The sequence below is a fragment of the Bufo bufo genome, chromosome 1 (assembly GCF_905171765.1).
Source record: "Bufo bufo chromosome 1, aBufBuf1.1, whole genome shotgun sequence".
Classification (NCBI taxonomy): Eukaryota; Metazoa; Chordata; class Amphibia; order Anura; family Bufonidae; genus Bufo; species Bufo bufo.
In genome coordinates this window covers 554,268,785-554,288,556 of record NC_053389.1, presented here as the reverse complement: position 1 = coordinate 554,288,556, position 19,772 = coordinate 554,268,785, and the positions used below count along the sequence as shown (strand labels likewise).

At 43.6% G+C, this 19,772-nt stretch overlaps 1 protein-coding gene across 3 annotated transcripts in view; it reads right to left on the bottom strand.

Moving 5' to 3' along the window:
- Positions 1-245: 245 nt before the first annotated feature.
- The window catches only part of LOC120982602 (pendrin-like), a 170,128-nt gene continuing 150,601 nt past the window's right edge, over positions 246-19,772 (bottom strand). For 2 of the 3 annotated variants that reach the window (XM_040412876.1, XM_040412868.1), the window contains exons 19-21: positions 6,520-6,662; positions 3,816-3,908; positions 246-467 (exon numbers count right to left, since the gene is read on the bottom strand). In XM_040412876.1, the coding sequence (XP_040268810.1) occupies positions 3,840-3,908; positions 6,520-6,662 (212 nt within the window). In that variant the 3' untranslated portion in view covers positions 246-467; positions 3,816-3,839. The remainder of the gene's footprint in view (positions 468-3,815; positions 3,909-6,519; positions 6,663-19,772) is intronic. The other variant, XM_040412886.1, reaches the window with a different exon arrangement.

Here is a 19,772-nt window from a genome sequence, read left to right as displayed (position 1 = left end):
CCTGTACTGTTTTTGAATATTCGTCGAGTTTCTTTTTCCGTACATAGGCAGGGTGGAGTGGTTTGCTGGCAGTAAAGAAAACATTATTTCTGCTGGAGAGGTATAAAATTCTAAATAATGGAAAACAGAAATGTCAGTTCTTTGGGATAAGGATCCAGGGTGGCAAAAGTACCCCAGCGAAAATAAAGTTAGCAAAAGCTAATTTCTAGATGGGATGAAACAAAACAACCAGAAATATTATGGTATTGCAGTAAGTCCATCTGAAGTTAACTTCACGTTGTCATCCTTGATTATTCATTACTGGAGCTCACTTTCAGATTTGTGAAAAGTCCTCTATGAAATATCTTTATACTTCTAGTGATTTCAGTTCACATTGGTCCTCGGTGAGTGTGAAAGTCACCATTAGCTCACTGGGTTCCGGTATGGGTTGGAGAGTTTGCAGTCTTTAGTATCATCATATTTCTATACTGTAAGAAGGATAATATCAGATACTGTAGGTTCTGCATATAAACTAGTGGTAGGTTCACTGCATGTGATAAAATAAAAATGGAAACCAATAAATGCTCCAATTAAAATGCAGCCAAACGTAAAGGAATTCTCTGGGACTTCAAATATCAGTGTTGGATTGGTGGGGCTCTTACACAAAAGACACCTGCCAATCGGGGCAATGAATGAAGCCACAGACTGTGCTTCAGTACCAGGCTCTAGCACTGTGTCTATGTATACAAGGAGACTTAGGGGGGATTTATCAAAATTGGTGTAGAGGAAAACTAGCTCAGTTGCCCATAGCAACCAATCAGATTCCACCTTTAATTTTTCAGCACTCCTTTGGAAATTTAAAGGATCAATCTGATTGGTTTCTATGCGCAACTAAGCCAGTTTTCCTTTGCACCATATTTGATAAATCTTCCTCATATTGCCGGGGCCTCTTTATTGTGCTGATTCAAGCATATCCCAGAGGTTGAGCCCCTGCCAATCAATAATAATATTCTGGAAATGTCCCAGAAAACCTCTTTAACACATATCACTGCAAATTATTAGCAAATATATTTTGATCAAAATCATTTGTGCCCATCCACCACAACAAGGTGACTTCTTTTCGATAGGAACCTAGGCCAAATATTACTTCTTTTGGTGCCACACAGCCTCCAATAAATTAACCTACGCTAAATGCTACAACTTTTGGTGCCAAACTGCCTCCAATAAATTTAGGAAAGGCAGGCTCCTCATACGTACATACCGAACCCACTCTGTATGCTATGTTTGCTGGAGCCATCTAGCATCCAATAAGTACAGGAAGAGTATGCTTCAACTTTACACAACAAAAATTTAAATCAACCTGCGGGAAAGATGGATTAGTTAGGAATGCACGACCAAAATGGAGACAGTCATACCTCCAAATACTCATTTTACAAACAAAAAACAAAGTTAGGTGCACGTTGCAATAACTGAAAATACAAATTCAAACACAATGCAACAGTGCTCTTTATAGTGGATATCCACAAATGATTTTGAGCAAAATATATTGCTAATATTTTCTAAGAACCTCACGTTTATTTATATAGTTAGTATAGCATTAGCTCATATATTCTGTGCTAAAGTGTACCTGTCATTTTAGTTTATTTTTGATATAGTATATGGACAGGGATGTTAAACATTTTTGTAATATACTTTATTAGGGAAAGATGTTTCTTTGTACTAGAAAACAGGATGTGAACAGTCTTCTTAGCAAAGCTCTAATTAACATTTTTAAGGAGAGTCTGTCTTCAGTCTTCAACATTCTACTGAGCGCTGCAGATGCCTTTGTGTAACAAATCATATAGGCAAGGTCATGGGCAGTGGTAGTCAGCATACATGTACTGTACATAGTCAGGGACTAAGGTAGTGATAAGAGGAAGGCTGGAAGCCTCTGCATGTTACACACAGATGTCTTCAGCGATCAGAAGAAAGATTCTCCTTAGCAATGCTCAGTTACAGCTTTGCTATGCAGACTTTTTACATCCTGTTTTCTAGTTTAACCCCTTAGTGACCACCCATACGTGTTTTTAGCCTTAGGCTGGGCCACTGCTTTTTTACGGCGGCCCAGTCTAAGCACTGCATGGATCCCCCATGCAGCGGGGAGTGGGGGCCCGGCTCTCACATGAGAGCCGTGACCTTGCTATAACATCCCGGAGTGGCAGGAGTGCCGATCCAAGCTGTTTAACACTTTACATGCCATGGGCAATGGCGCCCGCCGCATGTAAAGTGCTGACAGAGGGAGAAGACTCCCTCTGTCTCCCATCGGCACCCCGCAAGTGCGATCGCAGGGTACCGATGTGTGTGAATGCAGGCTGGGGTATCATGTAGGCCCCAGACCAGCCTTGAGTAATTTCCAGCAGGCTGAGCCTCTCTGGCACAGCCTGCTGGTCAATGTCAGAATAGCATTGCCATTAAAATGCAATGCACTATAGAGATAGTGCATTGCATTTTAAAAGCAATCAAAATACTGTCTGTTATAGTCCTCTTGTGGGACTATTAGGTGGTAAAAAAAAAAAAAAATTGCATCTAATAAAAATGTTTGGTATTGCCGTGTCCATAACAACCCGGACTACATAAATATCATGTAAATTATCCCCTACGGTGAAAGCTGTAAAAAAAAAAAAAAGACAAAATTGTTAATTTATTCTTAGTTGCCACAAAAAAAAAATCATAACAGCGATCAAAAAGTGTCATTCACTTCAAAATGATACCAATGAAAAATACAAGTCGTCCCGCAAAAATCAAGCCCCCACAAAACTCCATAGAAAAAAAAAAAAAAAAGTTATGGGTCTTGGGAAGGAGCGATGCAAAAACATTTTTTTCCTTTTAAAAAAGGGGTTTTATTGCAAAAAAGTAGTAAAACGTAAAAAAAACACTAGATGTATTTGGTATCACTGTAATCGTAATACTACATTGTAATTTTTTATTACAGTTTTTAGGAAGTTCTTCAAGGAATGTTTTGGTATAAGCAGTTTTGTTAAAGGGGTTGTTCTGAGTTGCAGGTTTTTTGACAAATTGCAGGGATGTAGTTAAAATAATAACTAAAGCTTAAGCTTCCAGAGGCCCCTCCAATACAGTGATGCCTCTTTGTAGTCTACTTCAGGCTGCACACATAATGTATACCCCGCCAATTATTGGGCTCAGCGGTCTCATGCTCTACACTACTGGGGTTAAAGGGGTATTCCCATCTTCACTTTTCATACTTACCTTCGTCCAGCGCGACGTTCACTTCCTGGATTCGACTGAGCTTGATTGACGTCTTCTCCTGGCCTGTATAGTACAGAGTCGGCGTGCGCATTCGCAGCTCTGTACTATACTGGCCAGGAAGAAGTCATCATGGTGCATGCGCGGCGGCGTGCGCGTTAAGGACATTGCGCGGCCCGGCCGGGAGAGAATCTTCAAGCTTCTGCGCAAGCGCGGCCCGGCGGGATTTGACAGGAGAGGTGGCTGTAACCAGGGGAGACGAAAGACAACAATCAGGTAAGAGGGGACTTATTTTCTCAAAAAGGGTGGGAATTGGGTAATAAAATGTATTTTTTTTAAAATTATCACTGTCAAATCATTAACAGATTTAACAGTAATCATTGTGATGGGAATACCCCTTTAATGTTTGGCTGCAGCAGTATCACAGCAAAATGACGGTGAGGAAAGAGCAGTAGCGCTGGATTGGAGATGCCTCCCGAAGGTGAGTTTTTTTATTAAACAAACTACAATCCCTTTAACAAAACTATGGTTAACCTTTGATTCGATTTAATTAGCTTTCTGTTGTAAAATATGCAGAAACATTGTCATCTCACCTCTTCCTGCTGACTTTGCAGATATCATGTAGATCTCAGTTCCTTGAAATCTTTCATTTCCACTAGCTGGCTGGACTCTTGCAAATGTGATATCTTAAGAAGAAAAAAGGAATTTTTAAACTTGTTTTAGTAAATGTAACAGAAAAATTTACACATACAACCACTGTACAGTGCTAAAAAATGGCACACTTCTCCACAAGAAAATTGTATAGTAAAGCTATGCAAATGATTAATAATATACAGGGTGGGCCATTTATATGGATACACCTTAATAAAATGGGAATGGTTGGTGATATTAACTTCCTGTTTGTGGCACATTAGTATATGTGAGGGGGGAAACTTTTCAAGATGGGTGGGGACCATGGTGGCCATTTTGAAGTCGGCCATTTTGAATCCAACTTTTGTTTTTTCAATAGGAAGAGGGTCATGTGACACATCAAACTTATTGGGAATTTCACAAGAAAAACAATGGTGTGCTTGGTTTTAACGTAACTTTATTCTTTCATGAGTTATTTACAAGTTTCTGACCACTTATAAAATGTGTTCAATGTGCTGCCCATTGTGTTGGATTGTCAATACAACCCTCTTCTCCCACTCTTCACACACTGATAGCAACACCGCAGGAGAAATGCTAGCACAGGCTTCCAGTATCCGTAGTTTCAGGTGCTGCACATCTCGTATCATCTGAAGGCAATCGTCTATGCTGTGAAGATACGAGATGTGCAGCACCTGAAACTACGGATACTGGAAGCCTGTGCTAGCATTTCTCCTGCGGTGTTGCTATCAGTGTGTGAAGAGTGGGAGAAGAGGGTTGCATTGACAATCCAACACAATGGGCAGCACATTGAACACATTTTATAAGTGGTCAGAAACTTGTAAATAACTCATGAAAGAATAAAGTTACGTTAAAACCAAGCACACCATTATTTTTCTTGTGAAATTCCCAATAAGTTTGATGTGTCACATGACCCTCTTCCTATTGAAAAAACAAAAGTTGGATTCAAAATGGTCGACTTCAAAATAGCCGCCATGGTCACCACCCATCTTGAAAAGTTTCCCCCCTCACATATACTAATGTGCCACAAACAGGAAGTTAATATCAGCAACCATTCCCATTTTATTAAGGTGTATCCATATAAATGGCCCACCCTGTATAATGTATTTAAAGGCTATGTACACCTTCGGGGGTATTTTATGCTTACATTTGACTCATTTTGGGCTAAAAATCTTTTTTTAATTGGTCTTTATTAGAAATATTCAGACATTCTGTCACAAAAGGTTAAATGTTTGTCTAGCTGTGTTAATCCTACTTTCACTTTGTGCTGGTCACCTAATAAACCTTATCTCTAAATTACTAAAAGGTCATAATCACTTATTTAAGCCACATTCTTATCAGTAAGATAAGAATTGAGCTATGGTGAGTGTTTATAAGGTCAGAGATAAGGAGCAAGAGTAAAAATACAGAGCCTGCTACCAGAGAATCTCAAGGCTATACAAAGAAAAGGGCTCAACATTTTTAATAAAAGCTAATTGCAAAATTATTTTTAGTTTAAATTGAGTACAATGCAATAAAAAAAATTGTCCCCAAAAGTTTACATAGCCTTTAAGGTGTTGTACAGTAAAAAAAAATTTTTAAAAAGTGTTAAAATAGCAACAAAATCATACTAATATGCTTCAGTTATCTAAGGTGCCTCCATCTGAAGATATCTACTCTAGTTCTGAGTTCCAACATTTCTGGTTTGCGCTGGACATAGGATAGGATTTCCTTTATTGGCACATCATTAGTGCTGTGTGTGAAGGGACTGGGCAACTATCTCATTTCAGTAGCTAAGCCAGCCTTCTTATCAGTCTATGTATTGTAAGAGAGTGTCTGGAGTGGTAGTGGATGGAAGATACGTGCCACCGGGGGTCGTGGCCCCGGTGGAGTAAGAGCTGGGTCTTTTTGTGTTTTGTCAGTCTACACTGATCCTGGCAGGTTGGTTATCTCTGGCCTTAGTTGGGTAGGGAAGGAGTTAATCCTTCACTATGCTCAGTGGGTGTGGTCTGCCTGCTACACCCAGGGCTGTGAATATAGGTTTGATGCTCACTGACTGTGGGGCTGATGAAGTGTGGTCTCCTGTCTCACTGCAGGAAGCTGTACGGGAGGCTGATCGCATGGTCGGGCTGAGCTCTGTAGTCCGCTCGTCTAACAAAGACTGCCCAATTGCTGCAGGCTCAGCGAAGGACCAAAAGAACGGATCCTGTGGCCGGAGCCAATCCCTTGTCCAGGCCAACACGTGGCCTGTCTAATTTGCACGAACTTGGACAAACCCGCCCCACAACAAGGTGTAGTACTGATCACGGATGTGAGAGACTGTGTGAACAGGCACCAAGACGCCTGCAGCGTTTGGGGCTCTGTGGTGGGAGGTGGGGTTTATGAACATTGCTGTTGTGTGAATTGCACAGTTTTGATGTGATGCACTGGAGTGAATAAAAGAGCACGGTTGGGACACAAAGCCTGTCTCCTGAGCCTCTATACTGCCACCGCTACCATCTGCCTACCAGAGCAAATCCCCACAGTATGTATCGGCCATGATGGAGAAGGGAACTGGCTTAGTTATGTATGTACATTTATTCTTATAGTCTTTATACATACAAAGAGCCATTATGTTTGACAGTAGTTAGCAAATATGCGGTTCTAAACCCTAATCTTCCATTCACTTACCATGTCTAGTACACTATGGTTACTGCCACACTTCTTCTGCTTCTGTATATGCAAAACAGCATCATGGATAGTTAGAAAACAAAGGTCTGTCTTGATTGCGTCATTGAAGAAACCACAACTTTCCAAATGTCCAAAAATATTATCTATTAAATAAAAAAAATAAAAAAAACATATTATAGATGATTTGTTTGTAACTATACTATAGCTATAGAACTATTTCAATAGCCACTTATGTATAAGGAAGTCCATTACCAGCTTATTCTAGTACCCGATCGCTAAGCTTTATAGGGGTTATTCACCGCTGGGACCTTTTCTACATACCCCCTCAAAGCCTTACCTGTGGTGGTAATTATACTTATCTGATCCCCGTGCTGGGTTCCGGCTCCATCGCTGCCCAGTCGGCTCTGCAGGTCTCTCAGTGTTTACATCCTGTTGACGCAGGTCATGTAACTGCTGCAGCCAATGCCTGACAGCAGCAATGACGTGTCACCCATGTGTTTTGCCACTGAAACACGTGATGCACTGGTGACTTGTCAACCCTGTGGACAGTCATTGGCTGCAGCAGTTATGTCATCAGTGTCAAACACTGAATGTTTACAAAGAGAGAGACCTGGGACCTGCAGAGCCAGCAGGGCAGCGATGGAGCCGTAACCGAACAACGGGGATCAAATAAGTAAGATTACCACCGCAGGTCCAGCCATGCTGAGGGTTATGTAGAAAAGGTCCCAAGGGGTGGACAATGTCTTTAAAAAAGACATATCAATCCCACATGGAACTATGTGCATGTATTTTTTTATCCTTTTATTTTATAAGAAAGGGACAGTAACTAGAGCTCCCCCATATTATCACCCAATATACAAAACACATTTTCCATAGAAAAGTGATATGAAACATTCACACATCTGCAACAACCCTACATAAAATTTCTCCTTATAAGGTATTTAGGTTACCATGAACTGGATTTCAGTCAAAATAAATGAAATGGTTATTAACAGCCAGATTTGCTATGTTTATGAAGAATCAGGGCTCAAAACTGTTGGCTAAGTGATCATACTGAGAACAGATATTGTGGCAGATTTATGAAAAGTGTCTTAACCCGTTCCTGACCGCCTTGCGAATATATATACAGTCAGGTCCAAAAATATTGGGACATTGACACAATTCTAACATTTTTGGCTCTATACACCACCATAATGGATTTGAAATGAAACAAACAAGATGTGCTTTAACTGCAGACTGTCAGCTTTAATTTGAGGGTATTTGCATCCAAATCAGGTGAACGGTGTAGGAATTACAACAGTTTGCATATGTCCCTCCCACTTGTTAAGTGACCAAAAGTAATGGGACAATTGGCTTCTCCGCTGTTCCATGGCCAGGTGTGTGTTATTCCATCATTATCCCAATTACAATGAGCAGATAAAAGGTCCAGAGTTCATTTCAAGTGTGCTATTTGCATTTGAAACCTGTTGCTGTCAACTCTCAAGATGAGATCCAAAGAGCTGTCACTATCAGTAAAGCAAGCCATCATTAGGCTGAAAAAACAAAACAAACCCATCAGAGAGATGGCAAAAACATTAGGCGTGGCCAAAACAACTGTTTGGAACATTCTTAAAAAGAAGGAACGCATTGGTGAGCTCAGCAACACCAAAAGACCCGGAAGACCACAGAAAACAACAGTGGTGGATGACTGAAGAATTCTTACCCTGGTGAAGAAAACACCCTTCACAACAGTTGGCCAGATCAAGAACACTCTCCAGGAGGTAGGTGTATGTGTGTCAAAGTCAACAATCAAGAGAAGACTTCACCAGAGTGAATACAGAGGGTTCACCACAAGATGTAAACCATTGGTGAGCCTCAAAAACAGGAAGGTCAGATTAGAGTTTGCCAAACGATATCTAAAAAAGCCTTCACAGTTCTGGAACAACATCCTATGGACAGATGAGACCAAGATCAACTTGTACCAGAGTGATGGTAAGAGAAGAGTATGGAGAAGGAAAGGTACTGTTCATGATCCTAAGCATACCACCTCATCAGTGAAGCATGGTGGTGGTAGTGTCATGGCGTGGGCATGTATGAAATGGAACTGGTTCTCTTGTATTTATTGATGATGTGACTGCTGACAAAAGCAGCAGGATAAATTCTGAAGTGTTTCGGTCAATATTATCTGCTCATATTCAGCCAAATGCGTCAGAACTCATTGGACGGCGCTTCACAGTGCAGATGGACAATGACCCAAAGCATACGGCAAAAGCAACCGAAGAGTTTTTTAAGGGAAAGAAGTGGAATGTTATGCAATGGCCAAGTCAATCACCTGACCTGAATACGATTGGGCATGCATTTCACTTGCTGAAGACAAAACTGAAGGGAAAATGCCCCAAGAACAAGCAGGAACTGAAGACAGTTGCAGTAGAGGCCCGGCAGAGCATCACCAGGGATGAAACCCAGCGTCTGGTGATGTCTCTGCGTTCCAGAATTCAGACTGTAATTGACTGCAAAGGATTTGCAACCAAGTATTAAAAAGTGAAAGTTTGATTTATGATTTTTATTAGTATGTCCCATTACTTTTGGTCCCTCAAAAAGTGGGAGGCACATATGCAAACTGTTGTAATTCCTACACCGTTCACCTGATTTGGATGTAAATACCCTCAAATTAAAGCTGACAGTCTGCAGTTAAAGCACATCTTGTTCATTTCATTTCAAATCCATTGTGGTGGTGTATAGAGCCAAAAATGTTAGAATTGTGTTGATGTCCCAATATTTATGGACCTGACTATATATGTGTTAACGTTCGGGACTTTAAAGATGATGCCCGCTGGTGAGTGCAGCAGGTGCCATAGCCGCGGGGGTCTGTTCTTTTAAACATAATGTGACAGCATAGCTTTAATCATTTTTAGCAATCCTTAGGCTTGTTTCACACGGGCGTTGCGGGTGCGTTGCAGGAAAAGATGCTGGTGCATTGCGGGAACATGCGCGATTTTTTCACGCGAGTGCAAAGCGTTTTAATGCGCGTGAGAAAAATCGCCATGTTTGGTACTCAGACCCGAACCTGGACTTCTTCACAGAAGTTCGGATTTGGGTTAGGTATTCTGTAGATTTTATTATTTTCCCTTATAACATGGTTATAAGGGAAAATAATAGCATTCTTAATACAGAATACTTAGTAAAATAGGGGTGGAGGGGTTAAAAAAAATAATAATAATTTAACTCACCTTAATCCACTTGTTGGCGCAGACCGGCTTCTCTTCTGTCTTCTTCTTTGAGGAAAAGGACCTGTGGTGACGTCACGGTGCTCATCACATGGTCCGTCACATGATCCATCACCATGGTGATGGATCATGTGATGTATCATGTGATGAGCACAGTGATGTCACCACAGGTCCTTTGACAGGTCCTGAAGAAAGAACAGGAGACTGGCAGCTACGCGATCAATTGGAGGAGGTGAGTTAATTTTTATTAATTTTTTTAACCCTCAACTGACCTTCTACTAAGCATTCTGTATTAAGAATGCTATTATTTTCCCTTATAACCATGTTATAAGGGAAAATAATACAGTGATTAGACTTTCATCCTAGCAACCATGCGTGAAAATTGCACTGCATCCGCACTTCCTTGCGGATGCTTGCGATTTTCACGCAGCCCTATTCACTTCTATGGGGCCTACGTTGCGTGAAAAACGCACAATATAGAGCATGCTGCGATTTTCACGCAACGCACAAGTGATGCGTGAAAATCGCCGCTCATGTGCACAGCCCCATAGAAATGAATGGGTCCGGATTCAGTGCGGGTGCAATGCGTTCACCTCACGCATTGCACGCACACGGAATTCTCGCCCGTGTGAAAGGGGCCTTAAAGTAAACGTTTATCATCATGTTGTTTTTAGATTTCAAAATTGTGCCTGACTCAATATATCTCTATAAGGATCTTTCTGATGTAAAGCTTCAAATATACTAGTATTAAATAATAAATTCTGTTTGCAGTTACCACTAGAGGGAGCATGTGAGCTTCTTGCAGACTGTGTATACAGTAATATCCTAAACTCCCTTGTGGTAATTGCAGGTAGCCAGCAATTTATTTTTTATTTAAATGTATGTCTATGCCTTGGATTTGGAGTTCTGAATCTTACTTTAATCTCATGAGTGACAAACCGCTGAAATCAGCATTTCTGTCACTACTTTATACTGCCCTCAGTGCGGTCAGCATAAAGTTGATGACAGGTTCCCTTTAAAACGAGCAGACACCACTTTTTCTCCTATGATGTAAATAACTAATGTTACATTCTATTTAGTAAATTGCTGTATGGTAGAACGAAGCACTAAACTAAAAAGGTTTCCACTCTTTACATATTGATGACCTATCCTCCAGATAGGTCATCAGTATCAGATTGGTGAGAGTTTAAGATCTGGCACCCCACCAATTAGTTGTCTTTGGCAGCCACCATACCAGAAACAAACAATGGATGGAGCCAGAACCAGAAAGATCTGTCCACTATGTACATGTGTGGCCCTGCTGGCATACTGCAACTTAGCTCTCATTCACTTTCTGGAACTCTAGCTGTGGTAACAGGTTATCAACATATTAGCCCTGGGAAATATCTTTAATCTCAGTATTATATAAGCACAATAATGGCTACTATGTAAATTTATTTGATGATTTGGTTATACCATCTGGATCTAGTCACTTAATAGAGATAACAGCAATGGGTGATTGAAATTGTACTGACATGTAGTGGTCAGCCAAATTCTAATTATTTATTCCATCAATGCATAGATACTTCCTAATACCGCGTACTGTCCCTGAATGAGCTGCAGTATTCAATCAGCATTAAAGGGAGTCTTTCACGCAGATTCACCCTATTAACCTAATAACAGTGTTATGTCCACGGCATCCCCCCTATTAAAACTTACCGTTAGTTCCTTGCTAGCATAGTTGTGCAGAAAAACACTTTTAATCCGTATGCAAATGAGGCTGTGAAGGTGCCCAGGGGCGGCGTTAAAACGGCCGGTGCCCAGGACCCTGGGTCATTTTTTTATACGAAGCCACTCCCCCTCCGCCGCGTCTGCCCGCTCTTAGTCTCTGCTCTAACCTCCCTCCTCCCGTCCGTAATCCCGCGCATGCGCCGATGAACGCGATAACGCACAGTAAACTGCGATGCCCCGGCCCGACTGTGCTCATTCAATGCGCACGCTCCTATAGTTTTTCTGCACAACGATGCTAGCAGGGAACTAACGGTAAGCACAGTTTTAATAGGGGGATGCCGTGGACATAACACTGTTATTAGGTTAATAGGGTGAATCTGCGTGAAAGACTCCCTTTAAATAATCTCTGAACTGGTGCCTCTCCTACATCTTACCATAACCCTGCATCTTCAGGGGTAAGAGGGTAATGGCATGGAGGACCCATTTAACATGGCCTTTTATAGGTCCTCTCATTCTCTATTGAGTGTACACAGCCAGTTTTTTGGCGGATTAGATTCTGTCCAATTCACTTCTATGGGGCCTTTTCTTCCATTGAACGGCTCAGCAAAACAAATGAAACATGTCCTATACTTGTCAGTGAAAATCAGTACATGGCGCTATTGAAGTCTATGGGTCAGCAAAAAAACGGAATACAATCATTTATTTTGTGGACATGATGAACTATCCGCAAAAAAACAGATCCGCAGTTTTGAGAACAGCATATGTGTCACCGCTAGCTGTCTGAGAAGCTCTGGCAGACGTTCTTCTGTACCTCTTGCATGATGTTCTTTGTTTTGGTTTCACTTTGTCATCTCTTTTTCTTCTCCCAGCTGTCATCTATTTACACTGATTGCCTCCCTTTTTATTCCCTCCCATACTGCCTCACTTTGCGGTTTATACTACTTTCTGGATTGTGTTCACTGCTAGAGCCTGCAACTGCTGGTTCCTCAGATAAGTCTTTTTCCTTTATTTGTGTTTCCGTGCTGGCTTGATTCTAGATGACCCTGACTCCCTCCATATTAAGTGCAGGGAGCCGGTGGTCATGTCCCCTCACTATTATAGGGTTTTCAGGTGTCACACAGTCTAGGTACGAGGGCATGCAATCTTCTATCATAAAGATCTTTGCATGGGCTTAGCAGTCAGGGAGAGCGCTAGGGGTTTTATAGGGCTCACCCATATGTTCCTTAGTTTGGGATCAAGTCAGTCGGATGTTTATTTATAACTTCCAGTTTTCTGCAACACCATCCGTGACATTATAAACCGCCACTACCGTCTTAAGCATGGATCCGGTTTCAGCCTTGATTGACCGCATGCAGGGTCTTTCACTGGAGGTAGCAGATCTTCGTAAAACTGTGTCTCAGTTTCAGGTGACAGGTTCTGCTTGCGTTCATGGAGTTTGTTCCGAGCCTAAGATCTCGCTTCCGGATACGTTCTCTGGGGGTAGTGAGAATTTTGTTTGTTTTAGAGAGGCTTGCAAACTCCATTTTTGCCTACTTCCCCATTCCTCTGGTGATGAGGAGCAGAGGGTGGGGATCATCATCTCGCTGCTCAGGGATAACGCTCAGTCTTGGGCCTTTTCATTGCCGGTGGGGGCACGGCCCCTCCGATCGGTGGATGCATTTTTTGTAGCCCTGGGGCAGATATATGATGACCCGGATCGTATTGCTCTGGCTGAATCTAAACTGCGTCTTTTATGCCAGGGTAAACAGTCCGCAGAGATATATTGTTCAGAATTTCGGAGATGGGCAGCTGATACTGGTTGGAATGATGCTGCACTCCGAAGTCAATTTTGCCATGGTCTTTCAGAGGGATTGAAAGATGCATTTGCCTTTCATGAGAGACCTGCCTCGTTGGAGTCTGCCATGTCTCTAGCTGTTCGTATTGACAGGCGTCTTAGAGAGAGAGAGGAGAGACCACTCCTTCCTGTCATATTCAGTCCAAGAACAGTGGGGCGGTCTCATTCAGTGCGCAGGGGCCTCAGTCTCTCTCAATCTCCTCTGAGGAGGAGGCCATGCAGCTGGGTTTGCTAGCCTCTGATAGTAGAGGATTCAGCTCTCAGAGGAGGGTTTGTTTCTGTTGTGGAGGTATAAATCATTTGGCAAATGTTTGCCCCTCTAGGAGATTTAGGGAATTTTCTGAGGGTAATAAAAAAGCAAAAAGAAAAAAACCCCTAAAAACTTTCCATCTGTTACTATTGGCAAGGTTGATGCGGAAATTGAAGGTTTGCCGTTTGCTTGTAGTTCCCATTTTGTCCTACCTGCCAGGGTGGCGCTAGATAGCAAGAACATTGTTTGTGAGATTTTTGTAGATAGTGGAGCAGCTGTCAATCTCATTGATAATCAATTTGCTATAACACATGGTTTCCAGGTATGCACTTTGGGAAAGGATATACCTGTTATTGCTATCAATTCCGCTCCACTTTCTCAAAAATCGTTAAAGGTCATAGTTCACAATATCCGTTTGACTGTGGGTGACGCTCATGTTGAGGATATGTCGTGTTTCGTCCTAAGCGGATTACCTACTCCTCTAGTGTTGGGGCCAACCCTGGCTCACTAAACATAACCCCACCATTGATTGGCAAGCAAGGCAAATAAATGGTTGGAGTGACTTTTGCAGAGAGAATTGCCTCACGGCGTCTCTTTCAGAGGTTTCTACCAAGACTGTACCATCTTTTCTCTCTAATTTTTCGGATGTGTTTTCAGAGAGTGGTGTCCAGGAGCTGCCCCCTCACCGGGAGTACGATTGCCCTATTAATCTCATCCCAGGCGCCAAGCTGCCAAAATCACGTTTATATAATCTCTCCCAACCTGAAAGAGTCGCTATGCGTACTTATATCTCTGAGAGCCTGAGAAAGGGACACATCCGACCCTCGAAGTCACCTGTTGCCGCTGTTTTTTTTTTTTTTTTTAAAGAAAAAAGATGGTTCTTTAACCGCCTCCGGACTGCCTAACGCAGGATCACGTTCCGGAGGCGGCAGCGCTGCGCAGAGTCACGCATATACGCGTCATCTCGCGAGACGCGAGATTTCGCTCAAAGCCGGCCCGCGCATGCGCATCGCGGGCCGGCAAAAGTTAAAGAACAATTTCGTCACCAGCCTGCCAGCAACGATCATTGGCTGGCAGGCTGGCGATTTTCAAAAAAACGAATCACAAGCCATATAACAGATCATATTAGTAAATATGATCTGTTATATGGCTTGTCTGCTCCTCTGCTGGTCCTTTTCGTCGGTTGGATCCAGCAGAGGAGCAGACTTCACAGTGAGTAGCACCGCCACCAACACCACACTTTAGCCCCAGATCACCCCCTGCACCCCAATTAACCCTTTGATCACCCCTTTGATCGCCCCTGTCAATCACTTAGTGAAAGACAAAAAGTGATCAGTGTAAACTGTCACTTTTTTTTTCCACTAGTATTGGCTGTTAGGTTTTAGGATAGTTTAGGCCCCTTGGTTAGGTAGTTAGCGATCGGTTAGCGCCCAGCCCACCGCACCGTAGTCACTGATTCGCTGATTAGCGTATCGCTAATCAGCATTTGTACTTTTATAGTATCTGTAGTGATCAAAACTGATCACGGTCAGATCTATAATAGTATTAGTGTCACTTTAGTTCGCCCTCCACCCAAAACGCAGTGTTTGCCCGATCAGGCCTGATCGGTCGCCCACACGTGCGTTCACCCACGCCCGCCCCACCGCAGTGACAAAAAATTTTTTTTTTTTGATCACTGCACATTCACTTTACAAGCACTGCGGCGATAAAAAAAATCTGTTTTGATATTTTTTATCAACCGCAGCGGCCTCCGGTACTTCGCTAGCCTCCCCTTTGTAAGACAGGCTTGCTTTTTTTCTTGGGTAGTCTCAGGGAATACCCCTAAATTTAGTAGTCCAAAATGTCAAACAGGGGGTATTCTTCTGAAGAGGCCTACAGGATTCTGACCCAGTCGGATGAGGAATGGGAACCCTCATCTGACGAATCTAGCGGGTCAGAATATGAACCTGTAGAAAGCAGTGGCTCTCTGACCCAAAGTTCGGACGAGGAGGTGGAGGTCCCTGATAGAACCAGGCGTACCCGGCCCCGTGTCGCTAGACCACAGGTTGCGCAGGATCCGCTTCAAGAGCAGCAGAGTGGGGCTGGCGCTGTCGGATCACGTGGTGAGGCATACACCAGCAGCGCAGCCCTCCCTGGACCTAGTACCAGCACTGCCGTACAACATGTTGAAGTGGCGAGCACCAGAAGGGCAGTTGAAGCTGGTACGGTGGCACGTGCAGTAGTTACCCCGTCGCAGCCACCGCACAGACAGGCCCGTAGAGCCACTAGAATCCCTGAGGTGCTGGCAAACCCTGATTGGCAGTCACCAACTTCAGCCGCCCCATTAGTTCCCCCTTTCACCGCCCAGTCTGGAGTTCGGGTTGAGACGGCTCAGATCGGTTCGGCCCTGGGATTTTTTGAGCTGTTCTTGACTGCGGAGCTCTTGGACTTAGTCGTGGCAGAGACAAACCGGTATGCCACACAATTTATATCCGCCAACCCGGGAAGCTATTATGCCCAGCCTTTCCGGTGGAAACCAGTCCAAGTTTCCGAAATTAAAATTTTTCTGGGCCTTCTCCTCAACATGGGTCTAACTAAAAAGCATGAATTGCGGTCATATTGGTCCACGAACCCGATTCATCACATGCCCATGTTCTCTGCTGCTATGTCCAGGGCACGATTTGAGGCCATCCTCCGTTTCCTGCATTTTAGCGACAACACCACCTCCCGTCCCAGAGGCCACCCAGCTTTTGACCGGCTCCACAAAATTCGGCCCCTCATAGACCACTTCAACCAGAAATTTGCAGATTTGTATACCCCCGAGCAAAACATCTGCGTAGACGAGTCCCTAATACATTTTACCGGGCGCCTTGGCTTCAAACAATACATCCCAAGCAAGCGTGCCCGGTATGGGGTCAAATTGTATAAGCTCTGTGAAAGGGCCACAGGCTATACCCACAAATTTCGGATCTATGAGGGAAAAGATCAGACCCTGGAGCCGGTCGGTTGCCCTGACTACCTGGGGAGCAGTGGGAAGACAGTCTGGGACTTGGTGTCACCCTTATTTGGCAAGGGGTACCATCTTTATGTGGACAATTTCTACACAAGTGTGGCCCTCTTTAGGCATTTGTTTCTAGAACAGATTTGCGCCTGTGGCACCGCGCGAACTAGTCGCGTGGGCTTCCCCCAACGGCTCGTTACCACCCATCTTGCAAGGGGGGAGAGGGCTGCCTTGTGTAACGAAGAACTGCTCGCGGTGAAATGGAGAGACAAGCGTGACGTTTACATGCTCTCCTCCATTCACGCAGACACGACAATACAAATTGAGCGAGCAACCCGTGTCATTGAAAAGTCCCTCTCAGTCCACAACTATAATTTGCTCATGGGAGGGGTGGACTTCAATGACCAGATGTTGTCTCCGTATTTAGTTTCCCGACGCACCAGACGCTGGTATAAGAAGGTGTCTGTATATTTGATTCAATTGGCTCTGTACAATAGTTTTGTTCTCTACAGTAAGGCTGGGAGAACAGGATCCTTCCTCAAATTCCAGAAAGAGATCATCGAGAACCTCCTGTATCCAGAAGGTTCCGTGGCCCCATCCACCAGTGTAGTTAGCCGTCTACACGAGCGACATTTCCCCAGTGTCGTTCCTGGTACCTCAACCCAACCGTCACCCCGAAAAAGATGTCGTGTCTGTAGCAGGAGTGGAATAAGGCGTGACACCCGCTATTTCTGTCCTGACTGTCCTGACCACCCTGCCCTATGCTTTGGAGAGTGTTTCCGGAAGTACCACACCCAGGTACACTTAGCATAGGGATTGCATCTCACAGGACAGGCACACAGGGCTATTAGGGCCCTTTTACTCACAGCTGCTGCAAACCTCTCCTTTCACCTGGGATAAAGTGCATAACGTACTTCGCCACATCTTTGGGCGATTTGCGCTTTGCACATTGTCCCATGGGGAAGGAGAGGTTTGTTCTATAAAGGTAAAAAAAACTAAACAAAAAAAAAATTACCGGTAAGTAAAAAAGTTAAATGTTCAGTTAAAAAAGTTAAAAAAAAGTTTCTATGTTCTGTTCAACAGTTAATAAATTTATTGCGTTGCGGCCTGGTTTTTTCTTTTTTGTTTTGTTTTTTTTACCTTCCAGGTGGACCAACCGATCGACTAGCTGCAGCACTGATGTGCATTCTGACAGAAGAATTGCGCTGCTGTCAGATTACACGCAAGTCGGTGTATGCGGCGCTGCAAGACGAGATTTCTCCTCTGCAGTAAAAGATACGTTTGCCGAGGCATATGAGCTGAGGAGGTGGCGGTGTTCATATACTTTGGCAAACACTTTGTATATATAAAAAAAAAAATCCCGGCAAGGATTTATTCATCCACATTGATTGATGTGAATGGAGAAATCTGGTTTGCCAGGGCATACGAGCTAAGTGGGTATGGATGTTGGGCGGAGCTCCTATGTCCTGGCAGACGCCTTTCCCCTCCTTTTTCTTTTTTTGGCAGAGATTTTTTCATCCACATTGATCGATGCGAATGAAGAAATCTGTGCCGTTCATTTTTTTCTTTCAGCCCAGAGGCTGAACGGAAAAAAAAAAATCTCATTACCCGTATGCTCAATATAAGGAGAATAGCAGAAACTCCTAATGCTGGGCATACATGTAATGATTGCGGAGACCCTCAAATGCCAGGGCAGTACAAACACCCCACAAATAACACCATTTTGGAAAGAAGACACCCCAAGGTATTCGCTAAGGGGCATATTGAGTCCATGAAAGATTGAAACTTTTGTTCCAAGTTAGCGGAAAGGGAGACTTTGTGAGAAAAAAAACAAAAAAATCAATTTCCGCTAACTTGTGCCCAAATTTTTTTTTTTCTATGAACTCGCCATGCCCCTTATTGAATACCTTGGGGTGTCTTCTTTCCAAAATGGGGTCACATGTGGGGTATTTATACTGCCCTGGCATTTTAGGGGCCCCAAAGCGTGAGAAGTCTGGTATCCAAATGTCTAAAAATGCCCTCCTAAAAGGAATTTGGGCACCTTTGCGCATCTAGGCTGCAAAAAAGTGTCACACATGTGATATCGCCGTATTCAGGAGAAGTTGGGGAATGTGTTTTGGGGTGTCATTTTACATATACCCATGCTGGGTGAGAGAAATATCTTGGCAAAAGACAACTTTGTTTAAATAAATGGGAAAAGTTGTCTTTTGCCAAGATATTTCTCTCACCCAGCATGGGTATATGTAAAATGACACCCCAAAACACATTCCCCAACTTCTCCTGAGTACGGAGATACCACATGTGTGACACTTTTTTGCAGCCTAGGTGGGCAAAGGGGCCCACATTCCAAAGAGCACCTTTCGGATTTCACCGGCCATTTTTTACAGAATTTGATTTCAAACTCCTTACCACACATTTGGGCCCCTAGAATGCCAGGGCAGTATAACTACCCCACAAGTGACCCCATTTTGGAAAGAAGACACCCCAAGGTATTCCGTGAGGGGCATGGCGAGTTCCTAGAATTTTTTATTTTTTGTCACAAGTTAGTGGAAAATTATGATTTTTTTTTTTTTCTTACAAAGTCTCATATTCCACTAACTTGTGACAAAAAATAAAAACTTCCATGAACTTACTATGCCCATCAGCGAATACCTTAGGGTGTCTACTGTAGGAGAGTCCCCGGAATAATAATGGACGGACGATACGTGCCACCAGAGGTCCTGGCCTCGGTGGAGTAAGAACCGGATCATTGCGGTTACAGCGGCGAATGCTGCTGGCGCAGCGTGTCCGGGCCGGTTTTTACTGGGAACAGGTAAAGAGCTGGGGGGGTGCCTGTTCCCCACGGCCAGCCCAGGTTTTTGGTGGAGCTGGGCCTTTAAAGAACCCAGCCTGCTGATGATGGGTGTGGGGTGTGTCTTGCTGTGCTGGAGATTTCCACAGACAGAGTCAGTGCTGGAGAAGGAGAGTCTGGGCGCAGCACACATTGAAGGATAGTCCTGGGACCTGTGGTGCTACGAGCCGAAGTGGCTCTCGCCTGAGGGAGACAAAGACAGGTAGCCTACAAGCCTGCAGAAACTGCTGTGGTCTGTCCAAAACAAGGTGACTCAAACCTGCTGTTTATTTTCTATGGAAGGACTTTTGTTTTATGCACTATGTGGATATGCACCTGTGTGGTCTGCACATTGCCTGTTATGCCTTTGGTGTAAATAAAGTCACGGTGAACCACAAAGACTGTCTGTGATTGCCTCAATACTGCCGCCGCTACCGTAGCCT